Consider the following 25,447-nt stretch of genomic DNA (forward strand, 5'->3'; position numbering starts at 1 on the left):
TTCTTGTATTCATGCACTCTGGGTGTTTTTTTGGTGATGCTCAACTAGAGGGATCACAAGCAGATTACAGCCCACCTGTAGGTTTAATACTTTCATATCTTGCGTCTGCAATGCTTACAGATTTTTGTACATCAGCTTCATACAACCACTGTGGCGGCCTTAGCATACAGCTCTGTGGGCCAGATGTACTAAGCTTGAAAAGTGATAAAATGCAGAGTGATAAACAGCCAGCCAATCACCTCCTACATGTGATCTCACAGACTGTGTTTGAAAAATGTCAGGTAGTAGCTGATTGGCTGGTTGTTTATCACTCTCCATTTTATCACTTCTCAAGCTTAGTACATCTCACCCTAAATGAGGACCGGAAACTTTTTATCTTAACTGTGATTCATATGTTTCTGGTCATTGTATCTTGACAGATTTTCCAAGAAATTCTCTAAAAAAGGACTGAATCATTTAATGTGCTTCATTGTGGAAAAGATGGGGGAAAAACTTTGTTTGGTACTTATGTAGTATCTGGACGCCCGATTATCGCATCGCATTCTATGGGAAAAAGGGTCCTTTTCATTTCCCCCACTATGCAACTATGCATGGAGTTGGATATAAACCTGTGGCGAGCGCAGCGAGCCACCGAGCCCGAAGCATGGCGAGCGGACGCGGATTTGTTAAAAAGTATTCCGCATACCCTCGCGGGGCTCGCTGCGCTCGCCACGCTTCGGGCTCGGTGGCTCGCTGCGCTCACCACAGGTTTATATCCAACTCCATGCGTAGTTGGATAGTGGGGAAATGAAAAGGACCCTTTTTCCCATAGAATCCTATGTTAAAATGGACTCAGTCCATTTTAACATTGAATCCTATGGAAAAATCGGGTCCATCGCATCGCGTCGCATGCGATGTGATGCGATGGACCCGATTTTTTAATCGGGCGTCCAGATACTACATAAGTACCCTTTGTTTTATTATTATTATTATAATTGGTTTTATTATTCTAGTGTCAGCAACACCATTGTTTATGCACATTCATTGCACAGGCATCGTTCACTTCCACCCCATTCCCCCAACTTTTGTATGATGGCCAGTGGGACCATCTTTCCCAAGTAGAGAGGGGGCCACTGGAAGGGGCAGGGCTGAGCACCGCAGCCACCGCCTCCCTTCCCTGCACTGACAGATGCCACGCGCACTCACACAGTAACTATTAACTGATCATGGCTACTTTTCAGAGCAGCAGCAAACACCAGCTATCCCAACCTGCCCCATGTCGCAGGACACTGAGGGGTAGATATATTAAGCTCGGTGAAGTGATAAATTGTCTGATTTTTATCACCGGCCAATCAGCTCCAAACTGTGAAGTTACAGGCTTGGTTTGAAAAATGACAGGTAGGAGCTGATTGGCCGGTGATAAAAAACAGACACTTTATCACTTCACCAAGCTTAATAAATCTACCCCTGAGGCCTGTCCCAATGTAATCGGGACAGGTCAGAGGTATGCCATCCACCCACTCGGGTGTTTTTTTTTCTTTTATATCAATAAACTGTTATGTTTACAGTGTCTGGGAAAATTCTATGTAAAAGCATGTGCAAGCAGACTTTTTAACTGGGCCATCCGGAAGGGAATTCCAAATTAAGAAGATTGGCATCACCATGGCTCCATCCTGTACAATGCTATGATTTGTGGTTCTATGAATTGGGGGGAGAGACCAGGCTGATGTGCAATTTGTTCCATGCAGTCCGCTGATCATCCGCCTCTCTGGGAAAGTGTGAAGATCCAGGAGGCTAGTCTACTGTTTCGGGAGTAGGATAATTGCCCAGATATTCCAGGTGAGTAAGCAATGATGGGTAACATTCAGGTTTATTGTGCAAAACAGTAAGTACAGTACACTATATGATTAACACTATACACAGGCTACCTTGTACATTCTTTATTTCAAGTATTTAAATTAAAAATCTATCTATAGCTACATACATATTCAGTTTTTGGCAGATTAGTAAAATAATACATTACCTCTTTATTTATAATTATGTTTTTGAGTATTTAAAGCTATTTTTGTATTGCAGTGGGAAATAACATAACCGGATAGCTACATTTGCATGGATGGCCATTTTTATTGTGTGTAATGTTGCAGTTTACCACAAGAGACAAGAAGATGGCAATGTGTTAAGCAAGTGAATTATTATGTTCACATGGAGGATGCAAAAGATGCACAATACAGATTGGTTTAAGGCAGGGATGGGGAACCTTCGGCCCTGCAGCTGTTGTTGACAGTGGCATAAGTTCATCCCAGCTGCCCGGAGGCAAGAAAAATACTGGTGCCCTCCCAAATAGCTCAATCAGTAAGGTGACTGTCTCCAGTAAGATAAGTGTTTAGAATAAAAAGAGTGTGACGTCAATTGTCCTGCTAGGAGGGAGAGTCAGCCACAGAAGTGATATCAATGGATTTATATTTACTGATTCAAAAATTTGCAGGGGAGGAGAGATGCCCCCTTGGAAGCAGGAGCCTGGTGGCAGATGACTCCATTGCCTCCCAGAGTTACACCTCTGGTTGTTGAACTACACATCCCAGAAGTCTTTGCTACAGTTTTAGCATGGCCAAATAGCAAAACTGTAGCAGTGCATTCTGGGATGTGTAGTTCAGCAACAGCTGGAGGGCCAAAGGTTCCCCATCCCTGGTGTAAGACATTACCAGGTTGCCTACATTTTCATCAACTCCTTCTCATTGTCCATTACTTGGGGAAACAAAGCTGCGTCAGTCATGTTAATTTACTTTATTATCAGTTTCAACTTTTTCAACTTTTTGTCCAGTGAGAAACTGCCAGATCCCTCCTCTGTAGTTCTCATTTCCAAGTCCGTATATGTAAGCATTCACTGCAGGGGACGTCTTGGCTAAGAGCGCAGGCATCTGCATGAAGACACAAACAACTTGGGCTCATTTTAGGACAGAGAAAGGATGTTACTGTCATGTTTATGATCACTGCAAAATTGTTCTTCACTTGTCATTGAAATATCTGCTCTATTTTCACCTTGTTTAAAAAAATAGAATATTCTCACACCCTTGCTGTACTTGATATGTTTGCGACTGTTAATCTTTGTCAATCAGCAGATTTTACAGCTATTTTCCCATTTTTCTAGACATTACTTCTCAATATCACTGCATTAGTTGACAGGATTGACATAAGTTTCAGTATTTGGGGTTGATTCAGTTCTGTTGCTAGTGCATTCTACAGATGTGCAGCTCTTCAGCCATTACAGTAGGAACTACTGGCAGCTCTTACCTCGTCGGAGGAGAGGGGCTGCCAAGATGCCGGTCCCCACCTCCTGTACTGCCGCTGCTGGTCCCCACCGCCTCCATCTTCTTGTCCCTATCACAGCCGCGGGACCGGCACATGCGCAGTAGCCTCTTTGGTACTGCACATGCGCTGGCCCCAGCCTCTATGGGGCTGCTTTGGGAGCAGACCCATAGAATTGTTTTGATGGTCAGGGCATGCGCAGTATTGTCCGTGGTACTGCGCATGTGTAGAACCTGTTTCTTAGGGCCTGCCCCGCAGCTGCACATAGAGAGGCATCCCAGAGGGAGGTAACACCTCCCAATGGAACTGCCTTGAGTGACTGGCAGGTCGGACTTCCAAAAGAAAGTCACTGCCAGTCACAGTAAAGCCAGTGCAGTCTCACGGTCTGCATCTAGCTTCACACAGTGGCGGATTTTACCTGGGGGGGGGGGACCTCACTTTTTGCTAGTACATAGAAACATAATATTTGACAGCAGATAAGAACATCTTGGCCCATGTAGTCTGTCGATTTTTTCTTTGATCCTTTTGCCAATTTCAACCCAATTTCAACCCTATTATATCTTAGTACCTCTATGAGGGGGGTGAGCATATACAAGAGCATATACAAGAGACCAGATATTTCAGGATATCTCAGGATCCAGTAGCCTGCAAGATCCCATCAGCTAAATGAATTGCTCCCTCCCTGTACTATTTGGGTTGTGGGAATTGGTGCTTCAAGCGAGTGATATAGCAGGTCAACAATGTTTAGATCGACCCCAAAAGGTCGAAATGCACAATGTCGACATGAGTTTTCAATGTGGGCCTGTGGAACTCCAATTAGTGCATTGCATCACCTCACATAACTCGCTATGCATCGGACCACTGTACTGTTTTCATTCCACATGGATGGTACACTATTAAAAAGGTTCAAAAATGAAAAAACCCAAAAAACTTATTTCATAGCCATGTCACCCTTCCGTATGTTTACCATATCTTGTTGAGTTATTGACTATTGACCTAGACATTTTCTGTCATCCAGGCACCGTGTTTCAAATATAACCTTGCTTCTTGCCTTTATTCCTCTACACACATAATAATACTTTTTCATATCACCGACCCCTACTGTATATCCATATACACAATTCTATTAGTATGTAGATCATTGGCGTTTAAAATCAGAACATGAATCCCCAGCATTTATGATATTAAAATTAATTTAAATTAGAGCATGCTGTCTTTTAACTAATTGTCATTATTTTATCACTGCGCTGTTTGATATAGTATTAGGCTTTAAATTCTACATTGGTTTATGGTTGCACATATTGTACTATTTGCAGAATTGTATGGTGGGGGGGGAAGGGGGGGGTCTGGCTTCTTGTCAATACTGGGCCAAACAATTTCTGATGGCAACCGTGGTCACGTGAGTGGACAGATTGAGCATACTGGTCTCAGGAAATATTTTTGGGCGCTGCGGAACCCTTGTGGCGCCATATAAATAAAGGATAATTATAATCAAAATAAAATGAGGGTGGATGCCACTAGTCTGCGAATGGATGTTACTGTGTAACATCCATTCGCAGGCCCTGCGAGGGAATACCCCTTGCAAATGGGAGGGGGCCAGGCCACCATTCGCAAAGCTGGGTTTGGTGGGTTTTGCAAGGCTGAAAATTCGCCCACTACTCTTTGCTGGGAGCAGCCAGTGTAGTAGGCACTAGAGTGCTCGGACCCTACTGTCAATGCACAGATCTCCAGAAAAATGGCGCGTCAGACATATTTCAAGCGATTTCTGCCCCAGCAGCATTGTGGAGTACTAGAGTACTAGACTAATAGAGTATTAGACTCCAATGTGCATGTTTAGATCTCCAGAAATATGGCACTGTAGCCACTTTTACTGTGATTCCTGCAGTGTTGCTGCTGCCATAATTAAACTCCGGATGGTAACTAAAAAATGGGTGCAGTATTGCGGTGTGTCTCCCTTGGAACTCATGGGCCAGTGTGCACACTACACCCATTATAAATATGCCACTGCTTGGGGTTCCCAGAAAACTGAAGTTGGATAATACTATATTAGACTTTCTACTCAGTATATTATCTGCTTATGGGATCATTGTATTAAGAGTACAAATTTATGATTGACATATAATATTCACTTGCACTTAAATGAAGAAAATATAAACAGTGTAACACTTATCATTATCAGACTGGTCAAAATATATGGGAATGGCTGGCTCTACCTTTAGACAACTGCTAGAAGTTCCAAAATCTGGGAGGCACCCCTGGGTCGAAATACCCATACACAGGGTGACGAGAGCCCCATGCTAAGTGATGTACTTAGCATCACCTCTATTCATCATAACCTCATCTCCATTCATACACCCTCCCGCCCTCTACGGTCAGCTGACGACTGTCGTCTCTCCTCCACCCTGATCACTGCTTCCCATGCTAAAGTACAGGACTTTGCCCGTGCTGCACCCCTTCAGTGAAACGCACTCCCTCGCTCCATTAGACTCTCCCCGACCTTGCAAAGCTTCAAACGGGCACTGAAAACTCACCTATTCATCAAAGCGTACCCTTCCACTGCATAAACCAGCTGGTTCTCCGACCCCTTGCCTGTTTCCTGTTTACATCCTGCTATCTAACCACCACCCCCTCGCTTGCACCTCTTGTAATCTGTCTGTCTCCCCTTCCTACTAGATTGTAAGCTCCTCCGAGTAGGGCCCTCTTCCCTCCTGTTGTCAAAGCCCACTTCTCTTCACATTTCACTCACAGCTCTCCTTTACTCCAACACTCAGTGACCATCTTCGTCTGCATACTCCTCTCCATCATTGGCCTCAAGCCTCTAGTTGTATGTTGATTGAGTCCTCACTACTTATATCCAAGCTGTAATGTGTATTGATCTGTGGCGCTCTTTATTTGTACTGTATTTTTGTTATTTATTCAATGTTATGCCAAGTCTTGTCTCCCTGTATTGTTCCTTTGTACGGCGCTGCGAAACACTTGTGGCGCCTTATAAATAAAATTATAATAATAATAATAATGTACTTAAGCACAGATTGCTCAGTAGTACTGAGTCCGTACACATCGCAGACACACATGCAATGCACCAGCGATGTGTGCTGAGCGATCTGTGCTGACCAGTGTTCTCTAATGAGAACACTGGCGATTTGACTAGATTTCAACTGCAAGCAGACAAATTCTAGTCAGGCGATGGCAACAGATCACTTATAAATTAGATGATAATCGCCCCGTGTGTATGGGCCTTGACTTTGACAAAATTTAGGATGAGTCTGAGGCATCCTAGTTAACCTTAAGCAGATGACAGGTGTTGAACTTCTAAGATGTTACCTCCACACTTTCACCTGAGGTTCTGGAAAACTGCGGGTGATGGTGAAAGCAGGAAGCTAAAGTTTTGCCTAGGGTGCTGAAAACTCTTGCACCAGCCATAGATATAGTGATGGGAGGGGGGGCTATGGGTTGGCGCACATTAAAACATGGTATACAAAACAGAAAAAATTGAATAGCGTGAAAACAGAGCTTTTCCCCATGTGTAAAAATTCTGCACCTAATTGAATTCCCCCATAGTCATATACTGTACTTCTATACAGTTATTTATAATAGAGAAAATAATGTTATTTACTTACCATGCGTAATTTGGGAGACAGGATAGTTGCATCTTGAATGATAGCATAAAAGCATAGAAGTGAATATGGCCCCCAGCAGATGATCAATGCTTTTACCGGCGTGCCAGTGCTCATCTAAGAATATAAGACATTTACATATTCTGAGAAAATTGGTATTGCATTATAAAATTAACAAAGGAGGAGAACTTGTTGCAAAGCCCTGTACCCACTAGAAGATCCTGGCAGCGGCCAATATAGTTAACTATATCTGCTGCAAGTGGTCGAATTGAGTGTGCACATTGAACGATATTGGTGAACAATATCGTTCAGTGATGTCACCAGGATCCGCTACACATGCGGTTCATTGGCTACATAGCCAAAAACAACCCGCAAGTTCAGTAGGCGGGAAGGGTTGTTAACAATAATAAGGGTACACACTAGACAATATTTTTAAAGATTTTACTCAGAAGACCCTTTATGAGCGACCTTTTTAAAATATCCTTAAGGCACAAATGTATCCAAATCGCTTAATCCTAATAAATGTATTTTTGCAAAGAACGGATAGAATCTCCTGCTAGCTGGTGACAAAGGATGATTGTGCAGACTTGCTAGCAAGACAATATTACATTATGTTCCTATCTAGCACAAACTTTTTATATATAAATATATTCTCTGCTTTGAAATGTGAATCATAATGTAATCTCCTAAATTAGGTGGAGCAGCAGAATTTAACTTCTGTTAAAAACTTTTTAATTCATTTTTAGGGGTTTTAGAAGAATATTTACCAAAGTGTGGTTTTGTGGAAGTGGGAATGTTGCCCATAACATCCAATCACAATCTACTTATTTTAACCTGTTGGAGTTTCTGAGGATATACCGGAGTTCCCAAGCTTACATTCAAGTTGGTTTCTAACTTTGGTTCCTGGTTCATTCCAAAAAAACTGCATTTACAACTGCTACAATTGGGATAACACCACCTGCTTTAAATTTGGATATATGGATCGCACAATTGTGAGGATGCCTCTGTGATTGAGGATTACAACTTTCCCTCCAGCGTAACCTAATCCTGCAAGGTATATGGACTCCCTTAAATTACTATCTTCAACTTGGATACATACCAGGGACCGCATTACCATATGATTACGAAGCCATTACTCATCTACCATTGGGACTCCGACTACTAAGTACAAAACCTCTCTTGTCCTAATTAACAATAGAAATTATTATTTAATAATAATTATTTTATCATTGCAATTTTTTTATTTTTATTGTGACTGTCACTTGCTGCTATATAAACATTATTATTTTTTATCTAATAATGCTAATTAAATTTATTAACCTTATTGTTGTACTATCTAATTGATCCAATATTAAGATTCATTTTAGCGCTCCACCACACTCCTTTTTTTTCTCTTTTCATGTATACCTGTATTGGGGACAAGACACCCCCTAGTGGGAGCTGCTTGACCACACGTCCCATTGAGGCGCCTGTTTTTTTTCCCAGCTCCGGCTGGGAAATATTTGGTATCTTCTTCAACACGCATGCATGATTTAATGTTTTTTTTTTTTTCCACCATATTTTGAATATTGTTGATGTTCTTACATTTTAACAAAGTATAATTTTCTTTACTATGCAGATTGTAAAAATATCATGCTAATTTTATTCTGTTAATTCAAAATAGGATGAAAGAAATGTAAAATTTCAAAATTCAGATTGTCGTGTTTGTACTTTATTTGAGCTTCCCAGTGTTTAGTCATTTACTGTTTAGTAGTCATGACATTTAAACATCAGCTATTTATAAACCTAGTAGTTTTGCTTTCATTCGTTGCCATTTTTTACTTAATGTGTAGCTATTCAGATCATCCTTTTGTTTTTACATGAATAGACAAAGTATCAGCAGAAGTACATGGCGAGTCAGCCGCTGAGTCGCTGCGTAGAGCATAAACAAAGTTGCTTGTGAAAAGCTGCGCAGAACTGAAACCACTTTCAAAGCAAAGCCTAAAAGGAAGAGTTACATAAATGTCCCAGTTGTTACATCAGCATAAATTCAAATGCTTAAAACTTGCAAAGAAACAATTCATTGTTTTCACTAAATACCGAGCAGGGATTATCTATGGTTTTCTCAACAAGCTTATTATGAGCCGCCCCAAGAATGCAGGGGATCAGTGCATTTGAGATAATTGGGCGGAAAAGAACATTACCTTGATCTGGCCACTTTTCCTTAACTTCTGGAATATGGATTGGTAAGCAGTCATGATTATAAACAAGGGGATTAGAAACTCAAAGAAAGCCAGTGGTAAGAGATAAGAGATGAAATTTCTGCAAAAAAAAAAAGTGTATTGTTAGGAAAAAATTTTTTTATAATGAAAACATATGTATATGTGTGACATAAGCAAATACTGTACTCCACAACTGGCCCAAGTGTCAGTTCAACTGTTCAAAAAGTAATGAATAAAGGGAACACTAACATAACACATCCCAGGTCTGAATGAATGAAATATTCTTATTAAATACTTTGTTCTTTACATAGTTGAATGTGCTGACAACAAAATCACACAAAAATTATCAATGGAAATCAAATTTATTAACCCATGGAGGTCTGGAATGGATTTGGAGTCACACTCAAAATTAAAGTGGAAAACACACTACAGGCTGATCCAACTTTGATGTAATGTCCTTAAAACAAGTGCCTGTATAACCTCCCTACAATGCCTGGGCATGCTCCTGATGAGGTGGCAGATGGTCTCCTGAGGGATCTCCTCCCAGACCTGGACTACAGCATCTGCCAACTCAGGATTCAGGTCTGGGGAAGGGGCCGGCCAGTCCATAGCATCAGTGCCTTCGTCTTTCAGGAACTGCTGACACACTCCAGCAACATGAGGTCTAGCATTGTCTTGCATTAGGAGGAACCCACGGCCAACATGCCAACAGCATTTGGTCTCACAAGGGGTCTGAGGAGCTCAACTTGGTACCTAATGCCCCCCAAAGAGATGCCACCCCACACCATTACTTACCCACTCCCAAACCAGTCATGCTGGAGGATGTTGTAGGCAGCAGAATGTTCTCCTTGGGTCTCCAGACTCTGTCACGTCTGTCAGATGTGCTCAGTGTAAACCTGTTTTCATCTGTGAAGAGCACAGGGTGCCAGTGGCGAATTTGCCAATCTTGGTGTTCTCTGGCAAATGCCAAACGTCCTGCACGGTGTTGGGCTGTAAGCACAACCCCAACCTGTGGACGTTGGGCCCTCATACCACCCTCATGGAGTCTGTTTCTGACCATTTGAGTAGACACATGCACATTTGTGGCCTGCTGGAGGTCATTTTGGAGGGCTCTGGCAGTGCTCCTCCTGTTTCTCCTTGCACAAAGGTGGAGGTAGCGATCCTGCTGCTGGGTTGTTGCCCTCCTACGGACTCCTCCAAGTCTCCTGATGTACTGGCCTGTCTCCTGGTAGCGCCTCCATGCTCTGGACACTGTGCTGACAGACACAGCAAACCTTCTTACCACAGCTCACATTGATGTGCCATTCCTGGATGAGCTGCACTACCTGAGCCACTTGTGTGAGTTGTAGACTCCGTCTCATGCTACCACTAGAGTGAAAGCATCGCCAGCTTTCAAAAGTGACCAAAACATTAGCCAGAAAGCATAGGAGCTGAGAAGTGGTCTGTGGTCACCACCTGCAGAACTCCTCCTTTATTGGGGGTGTCTTGCTAATTGCCTATAATTTCCACCTGTTGTGTATACCATTTGCACAACAGCATGTGAAATTGATTGTCAATCAGTGTTGCTTCCTAAGTGGACAGTTTGATTCCACAGAAGTGTGATTGACTTGGAGTTACTTTGTGTTGTTTTTTTTGAGCAGTGTATATATATATATATATATATATATATATATATATATATATATATATATATACAGTATATATATATATATATATATATACACATCCCCACAATTAGTTATACAATGATTATAGAATAGAAGCTCTAACAAGCAGGGCCCTCTTCCCTTATGTGCTTTTCCTGCTTTGTTGGCACCAAAGCACATTGTTTTTTTGCTATCCTGATACTTATTTTAATGGTGTCTGCTGATGCAGCAATGCTTATGTACCCTGTCCTTTACAGTATTTTCTGTTTTGCATACTCGTTTATGGACTTTTTAGTTGAGCGCTGTGGATCCCTTGTGGCGCCATATAAATAAAGGATAATAATAATAAAATTTTATTTTTAATGTAAAATAACTTTAAAAATTAAACTTCAAGATATTGATATTTTTTTCCATTTTTTATTTTCATATTGAGGGCGGGATGTTATAACATCCGCGGACCCCCTTCGCCGGACATCGCATTTTTAATAACGGCATATGCTGTAACATATGCCGTTATTAACGCAAGGGACAGCTCTTGCGGTAAGAGCTGTCCCTTGCGATGCGGTGCCGGTGCTGGACTTCCGGGTCTGTGACCCGGGAGTCCATCTGCGCATGCGCAGACCCCGGCGCCGGCCGCAGGGCACACTGGGAGGGATCCGTGACGGATCCCTCAAACAGCGCTGCGGTAAGAAGCCCATAGGCTTCTGCAGGGATTCGCCAGCTTTTGCTGGCGATTCCCTCCGCAGCGCTGACACTGCGGAGGCACAATATAGCATATAGAGATGCGGTAGAAACCCCGAAAACGGGGTTTTTACCGCATCTCTGCTATATAGAATCTCGCCCACAATGTGTATTAATATATTGTTATGTCTGTGTACCCAATAAATTATTATTGAATAATAGTGTGGTACTTGAGCGCCCCATGCTATCTGTTTCTTTGTGGTAACTTCAAGATATGTTTATTTTGTTTATTTCTTTCAAGCTACAGCGTCAACCTATGTGAATTAAGCTAGATGCCATTGTAGATTAGCTTTATGGATGGATTTGGCAGTCTTCTACATTTACAGTTAGGCCGAGTACAGCATGATTCTCCACATCTAAAGGACACATCTTACTGTTCGTCTAATGTGTACCCACGATTGCATGCTCCCTTGGGTCTCATGCGACATCTGGTTGGTCAACCGGAAGATATTTTATGCGACCCATTCCTGTGTAATGAGGAGGGCATGAGAGAACATTGGGTAATGGGTGCCGCCATCCTGCTATGGTCCAGGGCAAAGGGAAATGTTTTCAATTATCGGTATGATTGCCATATGTGTACCCTGTCTTGAATTGTGTACTCTGTGATAATGTTCTACCTATTTACAAACATCTAGTGCAGACAGGTCCAAACTGCAGCCCTCCAGCTGTTGTGAAACTACACATCCCAGCATGCCTTGCCATAGTTTTAGCATTCCCTAATAGCAAAACTGTGGCAAGGCATGATGGGACTTGTCGTTTCACAACAGCTGGAGGGCCATAGTTTGGCTATGCCTGAACTGATCTTTGCACTTTCTAAAATTGAATATTAAGGTAATTAATACAAATGATGGTTAATAATCACACATCACATACTCCGAGCTATTATACATATCCGTTTTTGCTATCATGCTGGTACTTGCAGTTCTACAATACTAATAAACTGCACTACCTAACATTGAGCAACATTGAGGTTTGTAGTATATTCATTGGCCAAGTAATACTGGAACAACAACCAGTATATGGGTGACCTCATTTCTGGTGAGTCCCTAATACTAAGTTTGAATCCGGGCATGGGACCCCTAGTATTTCTTGGCCAAGAAATGTACCAAGAACCTTGATATTGCCCAATGTTAGATAGCAGATGTTATTATTATTGTAGAGTGTGCATCAGCAGTATACTTTTATTTCCATGTGATGAATATAATAACGCTGTGTTATTCATTAGACTTACTAGGCTGAAGCCTATGGGGCCCTCAGGGATTAGAAGCTCGTCAATTTCTTTTGCTGAGGCACTGTTACAGTGCCTTGGTACTAGAGCTCCAATGGTTAAAGGCAGTAGCACTGCACAATCATAGTCAGTTGAGGTTTAGTTTGAGGTAATGGGGAGAGGGGAGAGGCAGCGGACCAATAGCGCATTAGCACTGCTCAAAAGGGAAAATAAAAGGAAGAACGATAGCACTGAGAGAAACGAGGTCAGCAGTCTTTGTTTCAACTGGGTATCTGTATCTGTGTAAATAATGGCTTAAGCTCTGCTTCTCAAATGTGAGCTGTAGCGGAGTGATCAACTGAGGTGCCAAAATATGTGAAATCCTAGGGGCCTGGCCGTGGGTTCATACGGCACTGTGCATTTTAAAAGATGAAGGGGCCCATGTGCATGCTCCATCTGGGCCCTGTCCTCTCTTGCCAGCAGTGAGTAGACTCTGGTGACTAACCAAAGTCTATTGTGTATTGTAGGTCTGTGGGAAAATGGCGTAGTGGCAATTTTCCCACTTCTGCCAAGTCATTTTCTTGGTGATTTATGCAATGCTGCTGCTGTGCCAACGCAGGACTCTGGAGACATTGGTGTAAGATGTGCATTGCGGACCAAGGGGCCTTTGTTCCATTAATATAGTTATGCCACCCCTTTATATACTGTTTAAATCCATAGAGATCTGTAGGGCCATAGCCATATAATGGGCCATATAAGGCAAACAACATGTGAAGAAACCAAACAATAGAATTCTCAGTATGATATATTGGTGATGTTATTAAAAAGTTTTATGTGTAAATACTTCCAGCACCCCAAATTGATTGAACATCCAGTAGTGCCCCCAGCTAACATTATGCTACAGTGTTCCTGCACATGTGATGTGCACATGTGATATGCACATGTAGCTAAATTTGGTTGCCCCGGCGGGTGTGCAGCCTGCTGGAGGACCACTAGCTGCCCTGTGGTTGATCCTGCACTGCTGGTTCATACAGTGGGGCAGATGTATTACGCCTGGAGAATAGATAAACTGGAGATAAAGTGGAGATAAGGTAAAAGCACAGCCAATGAACTGTGTTTAAAATTAATCTTGGGAGTTGATTGGCTGGTGCTTTACCTCCATCAACCGTATCTCCACTTTATCTTCAATTTATGTCTTCTCCAGGCTTAATACATCTGCCCCAGTATGTGTTACATGAATAAAAGTAAACGAGACCCTTATGTATGGTAACCAGTTATATAGGTTTACTATGTTATAGCCTGTCACATTGGGATACATAATTGAGCTAAAGCAAATCTCATCTTTATCATCTTATAAAAGTAATTTGTTTTGTTTCATATTGAAACATATGGATTATAGGAAATAAAGAATACCCTTACTATAAAAATGAAACGTTATTAGAATCCCCTCAATTATATACCTGTATTATTTTATCCAATAAATGTAAACTGTGGTCCTTAATTGTATACTAAATAGTATATTTTTTCCTTTTTAGTATAGTCTCTATATTATACCAGCAGGACAAATCTGATTGGGTTGTTGGCAATTTGATGACCTGAATAGCTGTCCTAAAATATTCATTTTCTTGTAATCTGTTTTTATTGGGCAATTTGGGCAATTTGGTAGGTGAAAAAATAAAAGCCCAGTGGTACTGGTTTTAACTTACAACAAGAACACATCCTAAAATATTTTCACCCACGTAAACTCAGATTTACCAGTTATTATTGTTTAAATCTAAACTCTCACCCGTGTTCCATATATATTTCTTTGTATTCTTAAAGGTATCACATTTCAGAATGCAGATGTTAAAAAGAGGAGAAATAAAGGAACTGCCCCGAGGAGACTTACCTATCGGCTTTAGAGTAATCCAATGTGCAGCACGTTCTTAAAGGTTCATAGTCATATTCACCCCATCCAAAGAGTGGCATCATGGACCAGAAAGCAGAGAAGCCCCAGACAAACATCACTACTGATATGGATGTGCTCCAATGTAGCTTACTACCTGCAAAGATAATTAGACGTGAACAAACATGTACAAGTAAAAGTATGGATGGTGCTTCCTTATTTACTGCTAGAAATAAAGTAGGGTTCCCAACGCTGTCTTCAATGCTGTCTGCGGGTCTCGCTGTTTGGGGGGAATCCTCGCCGTCCTGTGACGGCGAGGATTCCCCCAGAATGTTGAATAGGGCGAGCGGCTGGCTCGCTGGTTTTCTGCGATCCTCGCTGTTTAACCCCCTCGCTGGCCGCATTGAATACTACCCAGTATGTGCTAGGATATCATATATTATGTAATAAAAGGATGTTCTGTGGTTAGCTTTAGTGTGTATGGTGTGTAAGACCACGCAGAACAAGACAAGCTGCACTCTGTAGTTGGCCACTATACAATAAAGTTACTTTAATAGGAAAGCAGGTTTGTGGGGAAAATATTTAAACTCTTCCATAGATGACAGTCATGTTTAAGAGCAATAATGCGTCCCTAAAATAGACAAATATATTCTAAAATTTGAGGGGGAAAAAACGCTGCAATGTTTTACCAGAACATATGAGGCAAACACAGTACAGGACCTAGGGGCTACACAAACATGTAAAGGGTATTAGTATTAGCCTCAGCACTTACGAGTACAATACTGGTGATAACGATCCCATGCTATTGCAGCACAGGAACTGATACTGGACAGAGCTGCAACAAAACCCTGGAATCCATGAATTTGGCATCCATCTGACCCATAGGGCCAGTACCTGTTCCAAATAAAAAAAATACAATGATAAATTAAAACAAAGGCACACTTGATTTATTAATAATAATAACAATGCTTATTTGGAAATAATATAAACAAAATAATCACACTTCAAATATGGTAAATTCCTGCTAAATACATTAAAATTGTCACTTGCTGATGACACTTGCTACCACACAGAGGAACACATATACACTGTCAACATAAAATGCTGTGGAGTTCTCCCTAAACATATCACAAAGTTGTAATACATAAAGTATTACAATAAAAAAAGGGTACTTGTTTCCTAGCATGGCGCCAGCGATAAAAATTGTATCCATAGGGTCCTAAAAAATCGCGTCGATCGCATCGCATGCAACCATATCGCATGCGATGCGATCAACGCGATCGACACGATTTTTACATTGGAACCAATGTAAAATGGTCCCTGAGACCCGAATTGTCTTTGTATCCCCACCCTGGTGGGTCAAATGCCCCCCTATTGTTTTAGATTGAAATACAAAGTATGTTATTAAAGCGGCCTCAATAGGGAATACAATACACCTTATTTGGCACTTGCTATAGGATACTCTCCAGAGTTGGGTTAATGAGGGTTTACAGGGGGCACGTGCTCCAGCAAGCACCATGGGAGATAAAATCATTTGCCTATAAAGCTGGGTACACACAAGAGCAGGGGTGGCCAATCGGTCTCCGAGATCTACTATCCGTTCATGTTTTCCAGGCCACCTGTGGATCTGTAGAATGTGTCAGTTACTAATGACTGTTCGCCAGCTTGGTGGTTTGGAAAACGTAAACTGTTGGTAGATCTTGAGGACTGTTTCGGCCAGTCTGGCACTAGAGTGATCTTTTCCAGACGAATTGTAATGACTTATTGGACAGATCGTTCAGTGTGTATGCCCAATGTGTGCACTCCTGTTTTTTCAGGTAGTATCTATATATATTCATGCAGAGCTGTGCACTGTAATGAAGGAGAATACAAGCAGGGCCAGATTAACAATGGGGCGGATGGAGGTGCAGCTTCAGGCCTTCACATTAATAGTCTAATCATCATGACAGCATGATGATAATGAGACAGACACCAGGTGGCTACATGGTTGGCCATAAATCATAAGTATTAAAATTGTATTCCTATTTTCCACATTTATAGAATTTTTGTACAGTACTCTTATGTACTTAGGGAGACACTGGGGCGTATTGTGTATGGGTTCCACATGCCGACATAGTATACCCATCACCTTCTCTACTTTTCATAAAAGACCCTTGAACATTTTCAACTCCAGACCCATTCGGCCCTTATACCAGGCCTGAGTACAGGGGATTGTTCCATCAGCCTAAGGCGAGAAGGAAGGGGGAAGGACACTGTCTGTATACAGTATCCTTCCTCTTTATATGTCACCCTGGGTATGTCTATGTGACTCTGTACATTTGTGTGTGTTATACCAGAACTCTCTGGAAGTAATTTCCCTGTTAAAGGTTGGAGGGGTCAGTTCTCACCAATTACATTCCATTTTGATCCGCAGTTAACTTAATTTTTGCATAATTTATATAATATAAGCAAGTTATTAAAGTGCAAACTATGGTAGGCTTTATAATTACTTCTGGCTGGTCATGATATCATGCCTAGGTGCCACTCCGGGCAGCTCCATATGCGGCAGGGTGTAAGCCTGGAGCATCCAAGCGGCTCTGCAGTGGAGCTACTCCCTGCACAGTGCTGTTCTTGGCTCCCTGCAATACTCATGCAGCTGCAGTGATGGCTGCACCCTCAAGGTCCCTCTCCCTGTACGACACCACCCCTGGGTTTGGTCTTCACATCTTTTTAATCATTTTTAATTTTTCACATTTTTCACAGTGTCATAGCAACTATAGCAGATCATCTTTGGAACTCCCATCTGAGCTCTTTGTTTTCACGCTAATAACCCCTCCTCCTTCTACACCTCACATAACATGCTGACAGTGTGAGAGCCTCTGTCTATGTACAGCAGCAAACTCACTGTCAGCCAGACAATGGGGTCAAGTCAGTAAGCTGTGAATCAGCTCATGCATACAGTATGTGACACTGTTGCACTTGGGTACTGAAGCTGTAACATCTAAAACATCCATGATGACAGCAAGGTGATGTGCTGTTGCTTTCATTTCCATGCTCCTGCAGCAGAATATTGTGCATTGCCCAGATATTACCACACCAATTCCACTCCTCTCCCTTCTTCCATTGCATGATGTGCTGAGAACTGTAACCATCTTGCAAAAAGACATGGTTTTCTTCCAATGACATACCTCCCTACATGACCTATTCCAGAAGGGACACAATGCTGTTCCTGGACTTCCCTCTTGATTTATGATTGTCCTTACCTGTTTTCAACAGTTACTTATTACATCACCTGTGTTTTAACACAGGTGATGTAATCATTAATTCAGAGGAAATTCCAGGAATAGAGCATTCTGGGGCAGATGTATTAAGCGATAAGACAAGAGATAAATGCAAAGGTGATATTGGGGCAGATGTATTAAGCCTTAACAAGAGATAAATCAAAGGATGATAAGGAGAGATAAACGCCCAGCCAATCACCTGCTAACTGCCATGTTACAGGCTGTGTTTGAAAAAAGTCAGTAAGGAGCTGATTGGCTGGACGTTTATCTCTCCTTATCACACTTGCATTTATCTCTTGTTAAGGCTTAATACATCTGCCCCAAAGAGAGATAAGCGTCCAGCCTGTAACATGGCAGTTGGAAGGTGATTGGCTGGATGTTTATCTCTCTTTATCACCCTTGCATTTATCTCTTGTTAAGGCTTAATACATCTGCCCATCTGTCTCTCCTGTGGAGGGTAATTTTGGGAGATATGCAATGTGGCATTAATAAGGAAATGATGACATGTAGGTGTATAGCTCAATAAAACAATAATTATAAGATACATGATTAAACTGTACTTTACTTTCTTTAAGGGAGGCATTCACAACCTCTGCCCTCAAGGTACACTAACAGTACAGGTGTTAGTGATATTCAGGCATCAACAAAGGTGGTTAACTCAAAGTAACTGAGGTACTGATTAGACACCTGTGCTATAGCATGGAAATCGGTAAAACCTGATCTGATAGTGGGCCTTGAGGACGGAGGTAGGGAATGCCTGTATTAGTGAGTTGTTGCGTTACGTGCTGAAGAAATATTGGATAGAGGAAAAAAAATCGGTATACCCACTGGCGATGGCGATTGACTTACACAGTAATTGATTGAATTAAACCAGGCTGTGAACAGTTTAACTGTTCACAGCCTGGTTTAATTCAATCAATTACTGTGTGGGTATACCTATTTTTTTTCCTCTATCCATTGTTTCCACAAGCTTTTTGGTGAAAGCTTTACTGGTGTCACCCTGGGCTGAAGGCTTTCGTTGCGCTGTGGTTAAATCATAAATTTTTTCTACTCGTGCTGAAGAAATATGTTTTGTTGAAATTAGTGGTCATAGGTTAATGTTACACGTATTAATTGCAGAGCATTTGTAATATTGTTTTGCTTTCAGGAAACTGTACCAGATAATACCCTTCCTACACTATATGTTTAGGCTAATAGGCCAAGACAGCTTCCCACCTTTTCTACTCAAGTTGTTTGATTCAGCGATGAGTGAAATTGGCCAAAAATGTCATGTGCGCCTCGTCTCACCGCTAAACACATTTTGGCAGATATGAAGTGTCAGCGACACAGTTTCTACTTTTATTTCATTATTTTGCAGATTTTCACACTTTTCATTTCTGAGGTGAATTAATTCTACTGTTTGGTGTGGTTGAGGAAAACCTTTAAGGCTAAATTCATCCTAGAAAAATATAAACTGTTCTGCCACCAAGTGCAGAATGAGGAAATATGTAAAAAGTAACGTTTGAAAACTTTGATAAAAAATGTAATGTGATTATTAGTATTAAAAAAACTTGACTGTCTATACAAAATAAATGTGAATTGAGCGAGTCGTTAAATATTTTACCTCAGGAAGCTGGAGAAGGCAGCAACGAATGCATTGATACACAGCCCAGTGTCTGCCACTGCCAGGCTTATTATAAGCAGGTTGCTAGGTGTCCTCAGCTCTCTGATTTTGTAGAAAGAGAGGATTGTCAGACCATTTAAAATGAACCCAAGTAGTGCTGCAAGAAACAAATTGGCCATCACCAAATATAAGAGTAAAAATTAAAATTAAAAGACATTTGTATTGTAAACTGATGCTCTTTTAGCAGTTCCATCATCATAAAAGTGTCCATTAAATTGGTCATTGTACTACTTTCCCCTACCCCATATCTTACGCACCATCACTTCGGAGGATGAATCTCACGTGTTTAATACCCATATCCAGTATTGACATTGATATATCCCCAATGAGGCTGTGTATTATGCAATAAAGATAAAATATAAGTCTCCATTTATAGTTTAACACAAAAATGTCCGGCATATTCTGTGACCATTGTGAAAACTAGTGCAGAAGTAAACGTGCAGTAACCATAGCAACCCATTCACTGTTTGTATATTTTACATTTTAACAATAAAACTGATTATCTGGTTATGGATTATCTGTCATTCATATACTTATCCCCATAATGTTCAAGCGAAAGGACTAAAGTATACAATATTGCTCATTATGCCACCATTTATGTCACTTATATCCAAACATTTACACAACATAGTCCACATATAGCCAAAACATTGTTGAAATATTTCCATCTATAAGAACATTGAGTGCAATTGAATGTATTATGATCAGGTTTGACAGATATTTATATTCCAAGGAATTGTCCTACTGTGACCTATACAGTTGTAGCAAGTATGTACTTAATGCAGCTGAAGAAGCTTATATTCGTCTTTATTAACACTTTGGGCGGTATTCAATTGTTTTTCACCAGCATTTTGGCTCACTATCCCTGGGGGTGGTAGGCTGAAATGTGCACATGCGTAGCTAATCCTGACCATAATGAGCAAGATATGTGCAAAAAAATAGATCAGGTGAATATTGCCCTATGATCTCCTCTCATTTTAGATGGGAAATCGGTCGCAAAATAACAATTGAATACCACCCTTTGAGTGCCAACACTTATGTGAGAGATGTGCAAAATGTCTGCTAAAAATGCCACCGTCACTCACATTTGTTATATAAATTCAAATAAAAAAGGATTATATTTCCTATATAAGGTAAACATTACAGGTCATTATAATGAATACAAATGTTTGATGGCAATTTTGCACACTGATTTTGCCAAATTCAATGCACTCAAAGGGTTAAATAATGACTTTAATCAGCATTAAACTACTGAGAATATCCAGGCTACAGTATAACAAACGCAGACTGTTCTACTCCTGGCAGTAGCACGTGCGTTGCTGCATTGATAGCAATATTTTTCTCCCCGTGATTATTCCAAGTTAACTATCCAGCCAACTTTCGTCTTTTTTAAAGTTTAAATTTAGATATTATTAATGGCTTTATTATTTTTAAGAGCATCGAGTACAAGTAAATCTAATATCCATAACAATTCACAGAGCTTGAGAATAGTATTTGAAAATATATAATTTATATACATTTTTATATATATATATATATTTTTTTTTAACAATGAACTGTGTTATATTAAGGTATTTACTACTGCAGCCCTAGTTACGACGATACAGGTTTATGCTTAAATTAAAATCCCACGTAGAATATATGAATTTATAGTTGTCGCACTTGTTGATTATGCACCCATATTGCGACAGCTGATGTTTCCCTCTGCCATTTAGTATTGATGGTCTGCATCAGGATGCCAGGGAAGCTTATACGTAACCAGAGAAATGTGTGTCATCTTCCTCTGACAACTGACAGCTGCAAAATGAAGATCTTACCTTCCACCAGAAGCACTGTGCCAATTCCAAACACTTCAATCTCTGTGAAACCTTCAGGAAGGGGGTAAGATGTCACCATGTCTGCTAAATTGATGCTGACACCCTGCTGAACTGTCTGCTGCCTTCCTTCACACGCGCGCACACACACTCACACACACACACTAGAAATTCTGCCTATTTAAAGGGTTTGTTTCACATGAAGCATCATGCAAGTCATTATGTAATTCTTCTTCCCTCCTTTCTTTCAGCATTAGTTATGTCTGAACATCACAATCCCCCAAAGAATTCCCTAATGATGTGAATGAAAGCAGGATCCCTCACTATGCAATGCTTCCCCCACCCTTCCTATTCCACCTTTTTCCTAAATCTTATTTGCATACCGTGGTTTACAAGAAGAAAAAAAAAAGACATTCATTGCATAGACAACAAGTGTTTTCTGAATACATGATTATAACAACTGCCTTGTGTTGCTGAACTATGGAAACACAGAGCAAGGGGTCAGAAAAACAACGAACCATGTAGTGTCTAATTGGCAATGATTTACTATAGTATTTAATGGGCAGTTTGATAAATGACACAGAACTAGTATATGATGTACAACTTACTCCACCAAGAAAATGGCCTTACAGTATGTTAATATTCATATACTGTAACTCATGAAATACCAATTGAGTTTACTTTACAAATATACTGTGTTTTTTGGCATAAACTACCCACTTTGAATAGCAGGGCCCATTTACGAGAAAATAGAGCCCTTGTATACAGGTTCTGTGCAGGCTCCCTCCTCTCTAGCCATGCTGAATCTATTATTGATACGCCATTGATGTATAGCAGTTTCAAGATAAAATGTATGTATTAACATGTTAGAAAGCCTGCTGTTCCAGGAATGTTGTCTCCTGTAATACCTGCATTCTCTGTGAACAGTGATTTGTAGCTGACATGCCAGATCCTGTTAGGCCCATGCAAGGCCACTGGGAAGATCACCGTAGTCTCCGATGATTTACCTGGTTATACAGTATGCTGTATGGATGAGACACAGTACAAATGTGTTTTGATACTTATTTTAAGAAGAATAGGTGCTTCTGCTACTTATTTCATTAATATGTGGACTACTCAGAGGTAGGAGCTGCCACCAGGCCTGCCGCACTCGCTGCTGCTCCACACCAGGTCTCCCCTTGTCCCCGTTGATCCCCACTACCAGAGTCCTAGTGCCTGTACAATACAGCTGTCAGGTGCTGGTCCCGGCACATGCACTGTACCAGTGACGGTACTGTGCAAAAGCCTGGCTTCTATGGGCTGTGTTGGCTGCAGTCCATAGAAGCAGTCTAGGGCTGCACAGCGAGGCAGAGAGCAGCTTTCTACAGGAACCCAGCTCTCTGCCTATTGCAGCCTGGACTGGTAGACCCGGAGGAGGGAACACCTCCCAATGGGACTGCCTGTCATTATGTAGCTCGGCATAAGGGAATCCACGCCGTCCTCTGACGTCAAGGATTTTTGCAATATATTGAATATGGCGAGAGGGGTTGGACGGAAAGGATGGGACCCCCCTCACCGCCGCTCGCTGCCCACATTGAATACACCCCAATAGCACCAACGTTCAGGGTTTTGGGGGGTGGGGGGCAGGGGACACACTATAGCACCAACTATAGTTGGTGAATTTGAATACTTTTTTTTTATTCCCTGATTCCCCTGAAATCACCTAAACACTTTCTGGGGGGAATGTTCTAAACAAATATTAAATAAAAAAACAAGGAAGTCCAAGCAGCGGCGGGGATCGCAGAGGGCAGCTCTTATTGGGAGAGCTGCCCTTTGCGTTGCTCACTGCAGGTTAGTACGTCTGTGGTGAGCATCAGTGCAGTGGACAGAGGGATGCTTGTACATCCCATCCTCTGTGAGAGATTTTAAATCTCTCATACTGAATCTCCCATTATGAATCTCTGTCACAAATCACTAAGGGTGAGATTTAATAGGATGAGAGATTCAGAAAGTGAGAGATTTGATAAGAAATCTCCAGGTTTTTTAAAGCGGCAATCATTTACACTGCTAAACCAGTTTGATTTTGAAGTGTAAATGATTGCCGCTTTAAAAAAACTGGAGATTTCTTACCAAATCTCTCACTTTCTGTAAGGGGCATACACATGTAGAGATCTGTGCTAAGCAATTTTGCTAAGCAATTTTGCTAAGCAATATTGCTGGTGTCAAGATCTCCCATGCAGAGCACATACACACGCAGAGATTTGTGCTAAATAATTTTGCTAAGCAATTTTTCTTAGCAATGTTGCTTAAGCAAAAAAAGGCCGGGTAGTTGTTCAGAATGAGAGATTGCGATCAGTATTTCTCATTCTGTACACACAGAGAGATTTGCATTAATTTGCTAAGCAATCTAACTAGATTGGGACTGCATGCACTAACCTTGTTAGCAAGAGATATTTAATCTCTCGGAGCATACACACAGAGAGATCTGTGCTTACTTTTTAGGCAATCTAGTCAGATTGCTTAGAAAATAGCACAAATTTGCTCCGTGTGTACACCCCTTAAATCTCATCCTATTAAATCTCACCCTCAGTGTGTAGGCCCAATTTAGCTTAAGGGAAATCTCTCATGCTGAATCTCTCATTATGAATCTCTGGTACAAATCTCTCTGTGTGTAGGGCCCTTTAGGATGCAAGGTTAATGTATAGTACCAAGCAAAATAAAATAGTATTTTGAATATATTTTTTTCAGAGTTGCATATTTCATAATATTTGCATTAAAGAAGTTAATGAGCTTTATAACAATGATAATCATAATGGTAACTTATTTTAGTATAGATAGTATAAACAGTGTATTAGGCAATAGTTACTGACTTTTTGTGTAGGTACGGTATAAAATTGGGGCAGTTTTTAATCTAGTGTATCAGATAGTTCTGTAGTTTTGGTGCATTAAGATATTTTGCTATAGTCTTGCCCATCGCCCTACAACAAATCATTATTGTGTAGAGACTGCTGTGCACAGACCATGGGCCAGATGCACTAAGCCTCAAAAATTGATAAAATGGAGAGTGATAAACAGCTAGCCAACCAGCTCCTGCCTGCCAAGTCACAGACTGGGTTTGAAAAATGTCAGGCAGGAGCTGATTGGTTGATTGTTTATCACTCTCCATTTTATCACTTTTTGAAGCTTAGTGCATCTGGCCCCAAAAGTAGAAAGTGGGTTATGATGCATATAATAAATGGAACCAATTATACCCTAACAAACATGCACAAAGCAATAATATTTCTTTAACCCCTTCCCGACATTTGACGTATATATACGTCATGGCCGGGAAGTACTTCCCGACACATGACGTATATATACGTCATGGCTTCTAACTGTCACTGCGTCTAGAGACGCAGTGACAGAGGGACGATGTCTGCTGTCCCTGACAGCAGACATGTCCCTGCATGCCCAGGGGGGGCTGCGATGCAGCCCCCCCGTCGGCGATCGCTGTGATTGGCTGTTCAGTGTGAACAGCCAATTACAGCGTTTTCTGTGTCACCGGCGAATAATGTTCGCCGGTGACACGGGATCGGAGGTGATTGGTGCTGTAAAGTACAGCACCAATCACCGCGGGGTGTAAGGGTGACACTGGTGTCACCCCACCTCACCCCGCCCGCCCCCAAAGGCCGTGATTGGTCCGTCGGACCGACGGACCAATCACAGCCATGGAGGGGGGTTTAAACTAACGGGGACTACACTGCAGACGCCATTCCGGTCTGGAATAGCGTGCAGTGCGGTCACCGTGCCCAGCTGTCGCCATTTACTGACCAGAACCTTGCTCAATACTTACCTGATCACTGCTTGGGATCTTGCTTCATCTTGTGACATCCTGTGCTGTGTTGTGCTGTGTTGTGCTGCTGCAGTGTCATCGAGTTAGAGAGAGAGAGAGATAGAGAGAGAGAGATAGAGAGGCCTAGTGACAGAGAGTGCTATATTTTGTGCTGCTGCAGTGTAATAGAGTTATATATAGAGAGATAGAGAGAGATAGAGAGAGAGAGATAGAGAGAGATAGAGAGATAGTGACAGATCGTGCTATATATTTTTTTATATAACTGACTGCTGCCCCCCCTTTTGTGCTGATCAGTATAAATTAACTGATCAGCAACT

At 41.4% G+C, this 25,447-nt stretch overlaps 2 protein-coding genes across 2 annotated transcripts in view; one reads left to right on the forward strand and one right to left on the reverse strand.

Moving 5' to 3' along the window:
- Window positions 1-1,830: 1,830 nt before the first annotated feature.
- RGR (retinal G protein coupled receptor) lies at window positions 1,831-21,621 on the reverse strand. Its single transcript, XM_083146387.1, has 7 exons — window positions 21,323-21,621; window positions 19,446-19,602; window positions 15,355-15,476; window positions 14,586-14,739; window positions 9,086-9,203; window positions 6,906-7,019; window positions 1,831-2,897 (listed from the first exon to the last, which is right to left on the reverse strand). The coding sequence occupies exons 1-7, from the start codon at window positions 21,399-21,401 to the stop codon at window positions 2,754-2,756; spliced, it is 888 nt and encodes a 295-aa protein (XP_083002513.1). The 5' UTR covers window positions 21,402-21,621; the 3' UTR covers window positions 1,831-2,753.
- LRIT1 (leucine rich repeat, Ig-like and transmembrane domains 1) overlaps window positions 21,197-25,447 on the forward strand; it is a 72,292-nt gene continuing 68,041 nt past the window's right edge. Inside the window, exon 1 of the mRNA XM_083146385.1 lies at window positions 21,197-21,386. The gene's annotated coding sequence lies outside the window, so the exon portion shown is untranslated. The remainder of the gene's footprint in view (window positions 21,387-25,447) is intronic.

Source organism: Crinia signifera, chromosome 6 (genome assembly GCF_055691185.1).
Source record: "Crinia signifera chromosome 6, ASM5569118v1, whole genome shotgun sequence".
In the NCBI taxonomy this organism is placed as follows: Eukaryota; Metazoa; Chordata; class Amphibia; order Anura; family Myobatrachidae; genus Crinia; species Crinia signifera.

Excerpts from the sequence above, each read along its gene's own strand:
- RGR (XM_083146387.1), bottom strand. The coding sequence starts at position 21,401 with ATGGTGACATCTTACCCCCTTCCTGAAGGTTTCACAGAGATTGAAGTG. Across the intron at positions 14,740-15,354 it reads TTATCACCAGTATTGTACTC|GTAGTAAGCTACATTGGAGC; the intron begins GTAAGTGCTGAG and ends TTATCTTTGCAG. Across the intron at positions 2,898-6,905 it reads TGTCTCCCAAATTACGCATG|ATGCCTGCGCTCTTAGCCAA; the intron begins GTAAGTAAATAA and ends GTCTTCATGCAG.